The sequence below is a fragment of the Zootoca vivipara genome, chromosome 3 (genome assembly GCF_965207765.1).
Source record: "Zootoca vivipara chromosome 3, rZooViv2.hap1.1, whole genome shotgun sequence".
Classification (NCBI taxonomy): Eukaryota; Metazoa; Chordata; class Lepidosauria; order Squamata; family Lacertidae; genus Zootoca; species Zootoca vivipara.
This window is the reverse complement of record NC_142586.1, coordinates 665,609-683,208: the sequence shown is the minus strand read 5'-3', so window position 1 is coordinate 683,208 and position 17,600 is coordinate 665,609. Positions and strand designations below refer to the sequence as shown.

Sequence of the window (17,600 nt, the reverse complement as noted above, 5' to 3'; positions counted from 1 at the left end):
ACACAAAGAGCTTGCTTGCCACCGTGCTTAGTGGGCTTTGAGGTGCTCTCAACAATATCTCACAAGAACTTGGAGAGCCCTGTGAAATCTCACAACAGCAGCCCAGAACCCACGCACCGAGCGGGAGGGACATGCTCCATAAGCAAACAGGGAGCTTAACAGCCCTCTGCCTTGCTTGTTGGGTAAGATCCACTCAGTGTGCCAGCTCCAGAAGGTATTCATGCAGAGGCAGTTGGAGTATACGCTTTTTCAGATATATGCACCATCCCCAAAATGTAACTTCTGCCAAAAATATAACTGCACAGTATTAGTGAAAATATCTTTTTAAAATGCATTATATTATGAAAAATTGCTATGAATATGCATTTGAAGAAAGGAGCCACTCCAGGCTCTTGGCAACTGGAATACCAATTTTTGCAAGTTTAAAAGGCAAATATATTTTTCCAGGAACAAAATCAGCAATGCAGCCCTTGCAACTCCTTGAAAAGGAATCTGCTTGACTGTGGATTCTGAATTTGTCTCATGATCTGATCAGTCATGATCTGCCTGAATTGAATCAAGTGAATTCACTTTGGAATTCAAGTTTCTTCCTAAATGTACATGTCCTTCATAGGCAAATATCAGCTGTTGCTATAAAACACATACTATAACGAAAGCTGCAGGTCAGAGCCTGGGATTTTTATACTGAGGTACTTTGAGGATGGAAACATCAGCAGAGGTACCTGACTCCACAGGAATTAAATTATACTCATTAGTAAGCACATACAGTACAAAGGAAAATAGAAAAAGCAGTGGGTAATCAGGAAACTGAATAGTAAACCAAAAACACACTGTTCAAAAATTGGTGTGATCATTCCTTTTTTTGGAAGATTATTAAACAAATGTACTTAACTGTCAGAATGGATCGAGTACTAACAGTCAATTTATAAGCCACACAAAAACCCTGCACCACTATATATGGCTGTGTACTTACTTGTTTATGTGTGTGAATGTGTGTATATATAAATTGGGGGTCATATTGAACAAGAACATGCAGGGTTCTACATTTCAAACATGAATTTTCCCAAAAAGCACACTTAAGACTGACTTTAAAAGGTAAAGGTGAAAGGATCCCTGACCGTTAGGTCCAGTCGCAGATGACTCTGGGGTTGTAGCACTCATCTCGCTTTACTGGCCGAGGGAGCCGGCGTTTGTCCACAGACAGTTTTTCCAGGTCATGTGGCCAGCATGACTAAGCCACTTCTGGTGAAGCCGGAGCAGCACACAGAAATGCTGTTTACCTTCCCGCCGGAGCGGTACCTATTTATCTACTTGCACTTTTTGGCATGCTTTTGAACTGCTAGGTTGGCTGGGGAAGAGACCCCATTAAACATCAGAGAAAAGAATTAAACACTCCCCCCCCCATTGGCTATTACAATTAGCATTTATGCATTGGAGTGAGTGTGTGCTCTCACACATGTGTGCACATGCTTGCATACGTGAGAGAATGTCAGAGAGGAAGCAGAGAGAAATACAGTATTATCCAATCAAACTGAATGCAAAAATACCTTGTGCAAGAATAGGCTCGATTCTTACTGAAGGACAGAACTGGAGCCTCCGATGGTCCTGAAGGAGAAAGGTGGAAAAAATAGCCGTGTCCCGCAGCACACACTGTGTTACCCTGAGGAGGAGAATATGGTTATAGAACATCCATCTCAATGCAGTTAAGATCCCAGAATACTGGGGAAAGTTGTTGCATTTTATCTTCAGACCTATAGGAACGTCCATGTCAAGTTGGTTTGGAAATCCAGAGATTCGGAAACCTAACGATGAAAACTGAGAGACATAATTTTACTTCAGAAAGAGTCAGGTATGTGGCTCCCTCCAGCCAGAAGCCTCATTTGCCTCCATCAACTGACAAAGAGCTGGAGGGACCTCTCTAGGGTGCTTGACGGGGTTTGTCAAGAGTTTCCCAACATGCAGGCGGCCTCAGTGTGGCACCACATGAAGACAGAATAATGGCAGGTCCAACAGTAAAGGGGAGAAAACAAAACTAACCACTTTCTGTTTGTTCCTTGTTTTCAAATGAATATCAGAGCAAAGCAGAAAAGTATTACTGGCTAAGAAAAATGACATATTCAGTTAAAATATCCTGCATCTTTTCAAGCAGCTCTAACAGTTTTGCTGGTGCAGCCACAGTCTCATCCAGGCTTCCTCAAACTTGGCCCTCCAGGTGTCTTGAGACTACAATTCCCATCATCCCTGACCACTGGTCCTACTAGCTAGGGATCATGGGAGTTGTAGGGCAGAAACGTCTGGAGGGCCAAGTTTGAGGAAGCCTGGGTCTCTAAGACAGAGATGTGGAATGTCTGGGCTGCCAAATCTCCTCATTTAGTGTGTGAGGCTGTTTTGTGGAAACAAATTACACCTGACATTACACATATCAGGTTTGGGGCAGGGAAGGGTGAGCCTTTAAAGGACCAACAGGGAGTTTAACATGGGCTTCCAATTGCTCCTTTGCTGGAGAAAAGCAGCTGTGCAGTTGGAAGAGCCTGAGGATGCCAGGATAATTCACATCCACCCATTAGCTGATGTGTGTTGCTCAAGGTGGAGGAAGCAATTTCCATTCAGTGCAAACTGCTTTTCCTCTTCCATTGCTGCTCTTCAAAGACAGCACTAGGGATGGAAAGGAGAAGCACAGGGAGGTTTAGAAGGCCTTTCCAGCACTTCTCCTTTGGGGGGGGGGGGCAAAGTGGGAAGGAAGACTTCTAAACATGATTCTCTTAGTGATCACGCTGCTGGTTTCTTGACTTATCAATTGCTATTGTGCTTTGCTTATTAATGGTAGTTATTGCTGGTTCTTTTTATTATATCTCTTGATAATTTGTAGAAATTGTGTTTTAAATGTTGCATGTGGCAGGGGTTGGGGTGGGGAGTGGCCTAAATATTACATCTAAGTAAATAAATAAGTGGGGAGACTTTTTAAACATGCATTGTGTGGACAGGCAGAGTCCCCCCCAAACCCCAGGCGACCCCTGAGCGGAATAATGACTCAAGACAACATGTTATGGGATTAAAATTGGCCGCAACTTTATTAAGATTCAGATGTAGGAAGACCTTGGCTCAGGCATTGGCCGTTTTCCTTCCCCAGTCCACAGCCAGAATGTATGGGGGTTGGGTCTGGCTCTGGAGAACATATGTTCAAGCAGAGAGAGCCCACCCCCATTCGCCGCCGCTGGAGGGGGAAAGCAATGACAACCACTCAGTGTATGGCCAATGCCTCCCCCCAAGACCCCTTTAACGGGGGGAACCCTGATCTTGACGCCGCAAAGGGGGTGAGGTCACCGCCTCACACACACCCCTTTAGGAAGATAGCCAAAACGAATCCGCCCAAGGCCTGAAACCGCCAAAGTTGTGACGTATTGCTACGGGAAAGGCAAAACCTGCCAATGCAGGAAAATTCCTTTCTGGCCCTTCAACAGCGACCCTGACGTAGCAGCGCCCGCGTACCTGTGGAAGAAAGGTTGACCTGCAAAAGAAAACTTCAGTAGTTAGGGTGCGGAGAAGCTCTGGAGCCGACTACTGCTTGCAGGTAAAATTCTATTGTGTGAGCTGGACAGTCCCTCCCCCTTACCTGGCCTGTCCCCTGGCAGCACCTCCCCAGGCAGGATTGGACGATTGGCTGGTATAGGTGGAGACCCCAGGTACCCAGACTGGAGAGGTAGTGCCAGACCCGAACTACCAGGTAGCCGCTCTGTGGTTCAGGGGGCTGCGCGCGGCCACACAAAAATCGTCCCCCGTCTAATGTGGGGAGCAGTGATTGTGACCATTATGATACATGTGTCATCATGGCAGGGGAGAAAATGATTTATGCAAATGAATGGAAAACTGCAGAACAGCTGATTACATACACCAATTCTTTTAAAATCCCTTATAAATGATCAGGTAGCTGAAAACACTAGACATGTGCAATGTTCACAAGACTTACAGGTACAACAAACAAACATTTTCTCTCGAAAGTATATAGGTAATATTATGGCTCTCCCCCTTCCTGCAATTCTAGGATTTCATACTTGTTGAATGCCCAGCAACCAACATTCCTGACACTGAGAAAAGTGGCAAAGACTGTGTGCTTAGAAGGGCCAGATCAAACACAGAAGACTGGGTGTGATTAAACACACGTCTGCCGCCGCGAATGGACCTCCTCCATGGGAAAACACAGGGCAGCTTACAGCTCCTTGGAACGGGGGCCTACCTTCTTTACTTTCTTGCCTCTGTGCCCAGTATATTGATGGCATTAGCAGTATATAGATAATGATTAAAATCAGTATGACAAATAATAATAATAATAATAAATCCTACCTTTTGGTGGGTTTCTCACTAGTTAAAGGAATTCTCTGCAAATTTATACATTTTGAAGAAAACTCTCGCTACAAAATCAGGATTTAAAAAACCATGGACACAGAAAATTAGAGTCAGGAGAATCTAAAAGAGAATTGACCAGAGTTGCAAAGAGTGGATTTGCTGCCCAGACCTTCAACACTATAAAGTCATAGTGGAGATTTGGTCCAGATGTGCAGTAGCCAAAAGGTGTCACTGGAAGTGTTTGTGAGGTGGATATTTGTCCACAGGGATTGGAAGCCAGACCACCAACTCACTTCCCAGAGGTCACTGGAGAGCTTTAAGAAGGTAATGACTGTTCATTTCTTGTGACCCAGGTCAAAGACGAGCCAGTGACCTAGAAGAGAGAGGCTCCGTATCCCGTTTCCAGTCTCATGACCTGTGCAATTTTCCCACTGTCCTGGTGCCTGACATTTGTCACAAGGGTCACAAAGCAGAGAGACAAGAGTAGTGCTCGAAGCACAAGCTTAGGCACCTTTTTGGAAACGCAGCTTTTCAGACCACACTGCCCACAGCACAGTTAATGCAGAGCTCCAGTAGTCAACTCCCATTAGAGTTCAGGGACTATTTTACCTACAACTACAGATGATTTGTGAGGGCGAGAGTCCAGCAAATTTATGCAGACAGCTGGTAGCTTCACAGCAGTGGTCTCGAAGCAGAGAATTTTCTGCAGAAATAAATTATTTGGGGCACTGTATTCTATAGATCTCTCTGCAGCTAAATTCCCAGAGAGAAAGTGGTTTTTCTCCATGAGTATCTGAGAGCAATTGAATACAGCCATATGACCTTTTAAACGATTAAGACACCACGTGTGGATACTGAACATATTGTGTTAATGCTGAGTTTAAATCCAAGATCGTCTCTCTACTTGCTTCCTTATCTTCTCCCTAATGGCAGATTTTAAGCAGCTTGAAACAATAGGCCAGCACCAATGCAAACTCTTTTATTCAATATCCACCATCATCAAGCCAAGTCATTCCTTAGCATGATTGTGGGGGACACCTTCCTAGGTGGTCTGACAAAGGAAAATGCAGTGGATCAAACAGCCACCGCAATCTGGCTGACATGTTACAGCCTAATACTCACAAAAAGCAGAGAAGCTCCCATGAAAAATCATTGCAACCCACAGATAACTATCATAAGCAGAGAGAAGACTAGGCTAGAACACTCACAGCTATTTTTCTATATGTGGGGAATTTTATGTATGGAGCAGCACTTAGTCATGTGTGTCTCTGCCTACAGGCTGAAGCAAAGTGCTCTAAACATAACTCAACTACTTCATCTGTGGTTTGTGAGAATTAAGCCTTAGAGTCAATTGTGCATGCAGTCACATATTCTGAGACATCATCCCAAGTACCAATATAAACATTGTTATGCAAGTCATAACAGTTGACTTGCATAAAAATATTTATATTAGTACTTAGAATTATGTGAATTGCCCCTCCCTCTCCCAACATCCAAAACAGGAGGGGAAACCATGGTTATTTAATAAATGAGTATATTGTATAACACTCATATGCGCTTCCAGTGCTGGTGGTGTGGGGAGCAGGGGGAACAACAGGCCTAATCCATTTTAATCACCACTCCACCATGAAAGAAGCAGCTTGAATGGTGTGGGAAAGCAAGATGGATTTCCCCATGTCTCTCTCATAGCACAAGAACTCAGGGGTCACCTTGTGTGTTGGACTAGGACTAGAGAGAACCCAGCTCAAATTTGGGCTTTGCCCTGAAACTCACTGAGTGATCTTGAGCCAGCCACTCACTTCCACCCTAACCTACCTCACAGGGCTGTTGTGAAGATAAAATGGAGGTGGAAAAACATGCATGCCACCTTAAACTCCTGGGAGGAATAGCGGGGTACAGTTCACTATCATCAGACAAAAGAGAGTACTCCTTTTCATAAAGCACAATTAGACAAATTTATAATGCGGGTGGCACTGTGGTCTAAACCACAGAGCCTAGGGCAGGGGTCAGCACAGGGGCGTACCCAGGATAAAAATTAGGGGGGGCAAGGGGCGGGGGCAAGGGGCGGGAGGGGAGGGGAGGGGCCACAGTGGGAATGTGGGTGGGGCTACGTTGCCTGCGCCTCCCCGGTCTTCCAAGGAGGCGCTCCCGGCGCGAAGCTCCAGAGGCACGAGGGGAACGCGAGCCTGTGGCTGCCTCCTCTGCTTACGCTCCCCACTCCTGCTTAGCGCTCCTCCGCTTATGCTCCCCGCGCACCTCTGGAGCTTCGCGCCGGGAGTGGGAGCCTGGGGCTGCCGCGCCTGCGCCCCTCAGCCTTTTGCTTCTAGGGGGGGCAATTGCCCCCTCCTGCCCCCCTGCCTACGCCCATGGGTCAGCAAACTTTCAGCAGGGGGCCGGTCCACTGTCCCTCAGACCTTGTGGGGGGCTGGACTATATTTGGGGGGGGGGGGGAAATGAACGAATTCCTATGCCCCACAAATAACCCAGAGATGCATTTTAAATAAAAGGACACATTCTACAAATGTAAAAACACCAGGCAGGCCTCACAAATAACCCAGAGATGGATTTTAAATAAAACGACACATACTACTCATGTAAAAACATGCTGATTCCTGGCCCGTCCACAGGCCGGATTTCGAAGGTGATTGGGCCACATCGGGGGCCCGGGCCTTAGTTTGGAAATCCCTGGCCTAGGGCTTGCCAATCGGAACATTGGCGGTTCGCATCCCTGCCACGGGGTGAGCTCCCGTTGCTCGGTTCCAGCTCCTGCCAACCTAGCAGTCGAAAGCACATCAACGTGCAAGTAGATAAATAGGTACTGCTCCAGCGGGAAGGTAAACGGCATTTCCGTGTGCTGCTCTGGTTTCGCCAGAAGCGGCTTAGTCATGCTGGCCACATGACCCGGAAAAACTGTCTGTGGACAAACGCCGGCTCCCTCGGCCAGTAAAGCGAGATGAGCGCCACAATCCCAGAGTCATCCGCGACTGAACTTAACCGTCAGGGGTCTCTTTACCTTTACCTTTTATAGAGGTTGGTCTATCCATTGCTATTAGTCATGGGGTGCCCCAATGGCAGAGGGGGTATTGCTTTCACACCCTGCTTGTGGACTTCCCAGAGGTATCTGTTTGACAACAAACAGAAACTAAAGGAAGAGGGGAACCTTGTGAAAACACTGTCGCTTATCTTGGTGCTCTGTGACATGTGCATTATCCTTACAGCTCACCTCTATCGAATCATCAGGAGCCTGGATGTAGAATCCAGCAGGTGACAAGGTTTCAACACTGGAAAGCCCATCAGTTCCAGAAAGCCCAATAATTGTATTGTGCCTTAATAGGTTATTTTGATCCAGTGAATCTCCTAAAAACAAACGAGGATAACTCATTAACAAGCTGCCACAGACTTAAATTTCTTTGTTGGCAATTCAGGAGGAATAACAAATTCAATGTATTAGATAATAAGACAATTTGACAAATATATGGAGTGGATGAGTTGGAATGCCATAAGCATGAAAAGGAAATTCAGTACATTTGTGAAGAAATTGACAACAATGGATCTATGACCTTAAACATAAAGAAAGATAAACCGCGCAAATTTAAAGCAAGTCTTTAAAAAGACAATCGAAGGTAGAGTGGAAGTCATATTTTAATATCTGTATTAATATTTGTTCTATGTTCAATGCAAATTTTTCTTCTCTTTTCTTCCTTTTTCCATTTTTTCTTCTTTTCTTTTTTCACTTATTATTGTTTTTTTTTAAGTTTTGAGAGGTTTCGCTTCATGTAAAAACAAAGTTGAAGAAAATTTGATGTAAGTGAAATGTATTTGGTTGTAAATATGTAAATTAAATAAAGATTATCATTAAAAAAAAACAGCAAGCTGCCACAGAGGCAAAACATGAAATGGTCACAGAATCTATACCTTGAGTTGTTCATTAGTTGGTTCCTGCTCAGTAACCCAGAGCTAAATGGCAAATCAGTGACACTTTGCTTACTGTTTCAAAGGCATGATTAAGGAATGGGATACAACTTGTGGGCAAAGCAGCAAAAGGCTGCTGGGGGACAAAAATGATGGAGATGGCCCAAAGAATCCCTCATTTTATTCAGATGGAGACTAGATTACGGTTCCGTAATAAAAATTAAATCCATTTTATTTGCAGCATTTTGACTTGTATTGCAAAGATCAAGATTTCCCTCAGTGCTTGTAAACCAGAGAGACAAGTAAATAGAAGGAATTACAAAATCCACAGAACTGTATCAGGTTCTGTAGGTCAAGCAATCGGCACCATATATATTATTTCAATTTTTCAATTTTTAGAATAGTTTTGCTGCTTTTATTTAACTGACATTTTCTGGTTTTATATAAAATGTCTGTTTTTCATCTTAAGGGGAAATTGAAAGTTTTTGAAACAAAGCTATAAAAGGAAAGGAGTGAGATGCCAAGTAAAAAGTGTTGGAATTTTTAAGAAAAAAAATATAGTTTTGAGGGAAATGAATCTTTTTGAAAATTTCTACTAATATTTCATAACACAAATTTATTTTGTAAAACTTACCCACTCTAACTCCATGGCCCATAATGTTGTAAAAAATGTTATTTTCCACCCTGAAATCTGACACCCCATGTAGGCTAATTCCACGAGCAAACGAATCTAATACAGCACAGTTTCGAAAATAAGAATCTAGAAGAAGAAGAAGAAGAATGATATAAAGCAGCAGAATTAGATAGAAGTAGAATTTCATGCTGTATCTTCATTTCTATTTATTTTTGCTTAAAATATTTTTATCCTGTCTTTCAATCATATTTCATAAAACAGCTTCCATCATATTTAAAAATAATATATTAATAAATAAATAAAAGTGTAGAGTAACAAATCAAAGCAATCAGGGATTGAAAAAGCAACTAGCGCTAAAATCCTGTTCCCCACTAAAACCTAGGGGTTTTATCCTATGCATGCTTACTTGAGGGTATGTCCCAGAAAACTAAACATGCTCAGATTGTTCTGTTATTTGACATCTTGCCACATGAGGTATCTAATAATTTCGTCTTATGTCCTTGTGTTTATTAATTTTATATCATTTTTATATTGTACATTGCTCAGAAATTTAACATTTTAAGCAGTCTACACATTTTCTAAATAAAGGCCATAAGAACATGCATAGAGTGGTCCTGAGGATAGGTAAAGGTAAAGAGACCCCTGACCGTTAGGTCCAGCCGCGAACGACTGTGGGGTTGCGGCGCTCATCTTGCTTTACTGGCCGAGGGAGCCGGCGTTTGTCCACAGACAGCTTTCAGGTCATGTGGCCAGGATGACTAAGCCGCTTCTGGCGAATCAGAGCAGTGCACGGAAATGCCGTTCACCTTCCCGCCAGAGTGATACCTATTTATCTACTTGCACTTTGACGTGCTTTCGAACTGCTAGGTGGGCAGGAGCTGGGACTGAGCAACGGGAGCTCACCCCGTCGCGGGGATTCGAACCGCCGACCTTCTGATCAGCAAGCCCTAGGCTCAGTGGTTTAGACCACAGCAAGATGACACCACCAGGGAGGATCTATCCCTGGAAACTGTCAACCTTGGTTCTGAGCATGTGAGTTCTTAAAGGCCGTCCTCCAAATAAGATCTTAACAATTGGGCTGATCCCTATGGGACCAGGTGGCTCTTGGCCCTATGCTATTTAGGGCTTTATAGGACAAGATCTGCAGTTTGAATTGTGCATGGGAACACATCAAATGCCAGGGAAACCCTAAAAACTGAAAACATACTGTCAGGGGGACTCCCTACAGGGAGCCTCCCCCCGTCATCCTGACTAGCATTTCACCCAGCAACAGCGCTAGCAGCGGGTCCGGGGGAAGAGGAATGGAGGAGGAAAGGCTCGGCATCAGAGCCCTGCACCACTCTGACCAACAAGTGGAGGAGGGACGGCTCAGGGAGGCACTGGAGCCCAGGCACTGCCCCAGCCAGCAAGGGGCCCGAATTGAGGCATGCGCCCAAACACAGGGCTAAGGGGTGACGTTTCGGGTTGCCCAAGCTATTATGCTGGCCCTGAAACAAAAGGGCGCCGTTGCCAGATTCCGAGAGTGACTAGGAGGTCATGATTTCTGCTATCTCTGCACTGTAAATAGTATGCACAATAAAACCTTTAAAAACAGAACGGACTGGAGTGTCTTTACTCGGGAGTAGTCGCAACAACTCCCTGACAATACGTTTTTTTTCTTATAAGTAACCGTCAGCAGCCTTTCAGATTTATACCGAATGAAATGAAGTTTCTACATAGTCTTCATGGCCATCTCCTCATTTAGAGCATGGCTGTAATCTAACCTGGATGCCACCAGGGCATAAATAACCACAACCTGATCACATTTTCCCTAGAGGATATGCTGCAGTTGGCATCCCTGCCAAATTAAAGTGCCAACTGGGAAGCAATCAGTCTATCTAAATCTAAATGCAGATCAGCCACAAGCTGTAGGGAGCCAGTGTGGTGTAAGAGTGGTAGACTCGTAATCTGGTGAACTGGGTTCGCTTCTCCGCTCCTCCACATGCAGCTGCTGGGTGACCTTGGGCTAGTCCCACTTCTCTGAAGTCTCTCAGCCCCACTCACCTCACAGAGGGTTTGTTGTGGGGGAGGAAGGGAAAGGAGAATGTTAGCCGCTTTGAGACTCCTTAGGGTAGTGATAAAGCAGGATATCAAATCCAGACTCTTCTTCTCTTCTTCTAGTCCTGATCCCTCAATTCCTGTCTGTCTTGCGAATGTCATCCTACAGGGTAACCAAGGCAGTGTTCTGGTCTTGCTCCCCGAAAGAATCTGGAAGCCAACTGAAATATTTCTAGATAACCAGCTTCACCCAGGGATATTTCAAGTTGACCACCCAGCACCTGCTGAAGCATCATGGTGACATCACCCCCAGAAAGGGACATTTTGGACTGAGCAATGGTTACCAAAAATCTCCTTTTATTAGTCCAGAAAAAGTGTTATTGTCTGACTGAAATAAAGGTCTACGAAGTTGAACAGCTAATAAGCCCGACTCCTGGATTTTGAGATTTTAGCAATGTCTTTCTATCAAGACGTATGATGGAACTCAGTTAAGACCAACAACTGTTCATTTTTTTAAAAGGCTGCTAAGATACAATTGGAGGGACCCAGGTGGCGCTGTGGTCTAAACCACAGAGCCTCGGGCTTGCTGATCAAAAGGTTGGCGGTTCGAATCCCTGTGACGGGGTGAGCTCCCGTTGCTTGGTCCCAGCTCCTGCCAACCTAGCAGTTCGAAAGCACATCAAAAAATGCAAGTAGATAAATAGGAACCGCTATAGCGGAAAGGTAAACGGCGTTTCTATGTGCTGCTCTGGTTTGCCAGAAGCGGCTTTGTCATGCTGGCCACATGACCTGGAAGCTATACGCCGGCTCCCTCGGCCAATAATGCGAGATGAGCGCGCAACCCCAGAGTCGGTCACGACTGGACCTAATGGTCAAGGGTCCCTTTACCTTTACCTTTAAGATACAAAATATAATAATTTTTGCTCACTAGTCATGTGGGCATTTCCAGCAACGGTCAGTGCACTGAGATGCTTCTGGAAAGCTTGGCCTACATGCCGGAACTGTACGCCTTCTAAACGAAGCTGAGTCTCTTCACCACTGTAGGACTGCACAATGACAACAGCCCCCATATCCCGCGATCCAAGTTTCCGCTCACTTTTCTTGTAGAAACATTCTGAGACATCTGAAAAGCAACGATGAAGGTATACATATAGCATGCAGGGCAAATGTTTGAAAAAGATGAGGCATCTTCACAATCTTCCATCAAATTACAAAAAAAGAGATGTAAACATGAGACATTAAATACTTTAGGTTTATGACATGCTCCACTCACAGGAGGTGAAGGAGGTGAAACTTATTCAGGCTGATGGCACAATGTTTGTTCATTAGAGTGCTCACATGATCGCCATTCACACAAAAAGCCTAAATGTGCAAAGCAAATCATAACAGCTATTCTTCTACTAGTGCTGCTCAATAAGAATTTAAGTGACAAATAATTCACAAAATTATTTCTGAAATGTTCAGGATACCCCAGATGTGAATAACAAGAAGGGATGGAGTAGGGAGATTTGTTTGGTTTGCATTCTAAAATGAACTAACTTAATTCACTGGTGCTATGGATGGAAGAGAAATTCACATTTAAAGCCAAATCTATTAATTTGCACTTTCTGAAAGAATGAGAACAAAAACACAGCCATCCTTCAAAATTCACACTTATCCGAATTTTGTGAGGCAGGTCTCCAACCAATAATTACAAATATATAGGGGAAACGTTCATTAAAATGAATATATTAGTGAAAATACAATACAAAAATGCAATCATGCATTTTATTATGGTAAATTACTTGCAAAAATATGTGCATTAGTCAAAAGTGCATTAAAAATGTGTTTGTTGGGAGAAATTCACATTAAAATGCTGAATAATCTTCATAAGGCTTTTTTAAAAATCACAAATTGCTGCAGAAATGTGGAATACTAAATTTAAGATTGGAACAATGAAAAACTGAGAAAACCAAAATTTACATATCCTCCCATACCCAGCTGGTCCCATACTTGTATGGAGACTGGAACACAGCTATCAGTCAGAATGGTTCCTCATCATCGTGGAAAAAAGTGACAAATGGGGTGCTGCAGGGTTCTGTCCTGGGCCTGTTGTTGTTCAACATCTTTATAAATGACTTGGATGAAAGAATTGAGGGGATGCTCATCAAATTTGCAGATGACACCAAACTGGGAGGGGTAGCTAATGCCGCAGAAGACAGAATCAAATTCAAAATGACCTTAACAGATTGGAGAACTGAGCCCAGGCTAACAAAATGAATTTCAGTAGGGACATGTTCAGCACTTAGGGGGAAAGAACCAGATGCACAAATATAGGATGGGGGACATCTGGCTTAGTAGCAATAAATGTGAAAAGGATCTAGGGGTCTTGGTGGAGCACAAGCTTAAGATGAGTCAACAGTGTGATGCAGCAGCAAAAAAGCTAGCATCATTCTAGACTGCATCAACATTAAATATAATAATAATAATAATAATAATAATAATAATAAATTATACCCTGCCCATCAACAGAAGTCTAGTGTCCAGAGCAAGGGAAGTAATAGTACCACTCTATTCTGCCTTGGTCAGACCACACTTGAAAAACTGTGTCCAATTCTGGGCATCACAATTTAAGAAGGATGTTGCAAGCTGAAACATGTGAAGAGGAGGGCAACCAAGATGATCAAGGGTCTGGAAACCAAGCCTTATGAGGAAAGGTTGAAGGAGCTGGGGATGTGTAGCCTGGAAAAGAGGAGGAGGGTGCATGCACACGAAAGCTCATACCTATGGCAAACTTAGTTTGTCTCTAAGGTGCTACTGGAAGGAACTGTTCTTTGTTTGTTTGTTTGTTTGTTTGTTTGTTTGTTTCGACCAACATGGCTACCTACCTGTAATGAGAGGAGATATGATAGCCATCTTCAAATATCTTAGGAGCTGTCACATGGAAGAGGGAACATGCTTGTTTTCTCCTGCTCTGGAGGGTAGGACTCAAGCCAATGGCTTCAAGTTACAAGAAAGGAGTAAACATTAGGAAAAACTTTTTGACAGTAAGAGCTGATCGGCAGTGGAAGAGACTCCCACAAGAGGTGAGGGACTCTCCTTCCTTGGAGGTTTTTAAGCAGAAGTTGGATGACCCTTGGGTCCCTTCCAATTCTGTGATTCTATTAATCTCTTTATATTACCCTTAGAGTACCCTCTTTCTCACCTCCTGAAATATCAGTTTCTTTGCACTGCTGCAGGTGGGAAGCCCTTTCCGTGGTGACATTTCCATAGATGACCACACTCCGACTGACCAATGCCACAAGAGCTCTGAAAACATGGTGCTCTCCAGACACTTGTTCTTCAGCAATACCATGAGGATACCTATAGGATAGAAAGGAACAATCATAGACAGCTTAGATTTTTGTACCATAAATCTAGTCACAAATGAGAGCCAGAATTCAGTTGCCATCCGTACCTTTTTACCTTTCATTATCTTCTGATGAGCTGTTTGCAATTGCCTCACGGCACCTCAAGCCAAACCAAACAAGGAAAAAACTTGGTTTGTTTGATGATAAATTTGCCAATATAATATTATTTGCCATGATAATAAATTTGCTATGATAAATTACCGTATGCAATGATAAATTTGTTTAAGGCTCTTTGTTGGTTTCGGTTTCCAGAGACTACCCCTCTGGAAATAGGAGGTGCAAGGTCTTTGAGGCTTGGAACACATGTTTAGCTCCAGTGCTGAGCTCTGGATATATGTGCTGCAACAGTAAGAATGGGATTTTCTGAGCATGCAAATAATAGTTTCCCTTCTTCTCCAATCGTACCCAGTCTACATATATAACCATGCACATAAGTGGCTGCTTGAGTTGTGATGCAACCACATGAATGCAGTTTCACCGTACAACTGCAAGGTTACAGTAATTTCTCCTATATCATTACAAGCAATACTTTGCATACTAATAGTAAAATCCTTAAAATGTTTACCAGAAGTAAGACCCACTGAATGCAATAAGGGTTAGGGCACAATCCAAATCTCCCCGCCCTTCCACACCAGTAGGACTTTACAGAGCAGTGGGACCATCACTCCATTTGCAACCCTGCTGGTGCACAGCTACTTAAACAGAGGGGGGGGTCAGTTAAGATGGCTATGCACACTTATGCACCCAAGCAACCCACACTGGGCCTCATGCAATGGCAGAGAGTGTTAGGATTCTTGCTCCGTGTTTGCAGTCATAGGATTGTTGTCTATCACATGGCGGTGTATGTTTTCATTCCACATAGTGGGAAGTGACGGAGACAGTATGTTTTGTGTTACTGTGTTCCGTGATGTTGGACTATTGTCCTTTGTTTTTCCTCTCTTTGCTATCTGATGAGAAATAGGAAGGAGCTAAGTCAGAATGCTCCAAGTGTATTAAATGTAAATAAAGTAGATTAACCAAAATGCTGTGCTACTGAGTTCTGTTACACAAACTGCCAACACTCCGCAGGATCGTAAGTGTGCTGATGCCTCTTGGTATCCGTCGCTGTGATGTTCGGACTGAAGAAAGCTTTTGAAGCTCCCGAACCATCGACCAGGAGAGAGAGAACTTGCCAGTTGGGCATGTGTCTCTACCAGGGTCCTACACAAGAGTAGGGCGATCCTAACAGTGAGGTGGGCTTGAGAGATGTTTGGATTGCTCCTTAGTAAATGTCATGAGCCACATGGAAATGTCTTGACAGGACTGGCCAGAGAAGGGCAGATGAATGGGACGAAGGTGCTGAACTGGATTCTGGAGAAGAGCCCAGTGGTGTGGCAAGTGATGATCTAGAGCCTGTGTGGTGTAATGGTTAGCGTGTTGGGCTATGACCTGGGAGACAAGAGTTCAAATCCCCACTCAGCTCTGAAACTCACTGGGTGACCTTGGGCCAGCCACCATCTCCTAGCCTACCTTACACGGTTGTTGTGATGATGAAACTGGAAGGAGAAGAACCATGTACACACCACCTTAAGTCCCTTGCAAGATAGAGGGGCTAGATAAATGTAATAGACAGGCAGACAATGTTTTTGGGTGGGGTGGGTTCTCAGAGGAGAGGCCCAGCTCAGTGACATCAGATAACTTGTCCATCACAGGACAGCCACTCAACCTGCCTCCACCGCTGCCTCCTGTCAGGAACGTGCTCCCTACCTCTGGGGAGGTAACACCTATGTGAGGAAGCCATGTCAACTCTGGCTCTGGTGCAAAGACTCAGCAGATCCAGCCTACTCATAGGAGTGGCCTTTGGCTTGCCCAGTCCTGTGGCTTGGGGGAAAACAGTGCGGGGAATGACTGTGCCACCTCGCACTTCAAAAGGGAAGCTTTAGGCGGATGTCAAGTGTTGGGACAACTTCTAAGCTTATGCCCGGACATGTATCTTACAGCTCTGCTGTGGCTTCTGAACCATGTAACCTGATCTATGTTTGAGCACAGTAGGGAATCCTGGAATAAAGCCAGGAAGAAGAAGAAGAAGAAGAAGAAGAAGAAGAAGAAGAAGAAGAAGAAGAAGAAGAAGAAGAAGAAGAAGAAGAAGAAGAAGAAGAAAGTCAAGAACCTGTGTACTCAGTCAACCAGTGGGAGCCTAGACAGCCTTAAACATTTCTAACATATGAAGAATAACCAAGAACAATTGTAATATATCTTGAGAGTCCCATGGACTGCAAGAAGATCAAACCTATCCATTCTTAAGGAAATCAGCCCTGAGTGCTCCCTGGAAGGACAGATCGTGAAGCTGAGGCTCCAATACTTTGGCCACCTCATGAGAAGAGAAGAATCCTTGGAAAAGACCCTGATGTTGGGAAAGATTGAGGGCACTAGGAGAAGGGGACGACAGAGGACGAGATGGTTGGACAGTGTTCTCGAAGCTACGAACATGAGTTTGACCAAACTACGGGAGGCAGTGCAAGACAGGAGTGCCTGGCGTGCTATGGTCCATGGGGTCACGAAGAGTCGGACACGACTAAACGACTAAACAACAACAACAACAACAATTGGTCTCTAAGGTGCTACTGGACTCTCTCTCTCTCTCTCTCTCTCTCTCTCTATATATATATATATAGTCCAGTAGCACCTTAGAGACCAACTAAGTGTGTTCTTGGTATAAACTTTCGTGTGCATGCACACTTCTTCAGACACCAAGCACAATTGTATGAGATTTACATTAACATCAAAGTCTGCTGGAAAAATTACCTGAGTGGAGATGAAACATAGAGTTCTGTGCCATTTACAGTCTTGACAGCCACTACTTCCTCTTGCTTCTGGGCATCTCTAGGCCCTCCTCCACATATAACAACTTCATCTCCAGGTTTCCAGTCCACATGATCCACCAGAACTAATTTTGTATCATTGGGATGTGCGGCTGATTTCAAGTGTGTGACTGTCACTTTAGGGACACAACCTACAACATAAAGTGTAGAGACATAAAGAGAGACAAGGAGCACAAAGGTATTGTAGCCTGACTTTTTCTTCATACAAACTAAGCATTCTGATCTCATCTCCCAAGTACTTCAAACCTACAATTCAAGCAAAATCAGTAAACAACTATGCATGGTTGCACTGTTGGAGCAACCTCCTTGGTGCTCCATTGAATTCCTCCCAAAGCTTTTAAATGAATTTATGAATAATATGCCACAACGATGGCAATGCTCAGAGATAAATGGGTGAAGTCCCAGGTCCTTCTTCTGAAAGTT

The 17,600-nt window shown here is 44.1% G+C and overlaps 1 protein-coding gene across 6 annotated transcripts in view; it reads right to left on the bottom strand.

The window, feature by feature from the left end:
• PKHD1 (PKHD1 ciliary IPT domain containing fibrocystin/polyductin) overlaps window positions 1–17,600 on the bottom strand; it is a 261,509-nt gene that overhangs the window by 123,430 nt on the left and 120,479 nt on the right. For all 6 annotated transcript variants that reach the window (XM_088665480.1, XM_035110412.3, XM_060272303.2 and 3 more), the window contains 6 exons: window positions 17,101–17,308; window positions 14,112–14,269; window positions 11,856–12,050; window positions 8,891–9,016; window positions 7,568–7,701; window positions 1,548–1,660 (listed from right to left, as the gene is read on the bottom strand). In XM_088665480.1, coding sequence (XP_088521606.1) covers window positions 1,548–1,660; window positions 7,568–7,701; window positions 8,891–9,016; window positions 11,856–12,050; window positions 14,112–14,269; window positions 17,101–17,308 — 934 coding nt within the window. The remainder of the gene's footprint in view (window positions 1–1,547; window positions 1,661–7,567; window positions 7,702–8,890; window positions 9,017–11,855; window positions 12,051–14,111; window positions 14,270–17,100; window positions 17,309–17,600) is intronic.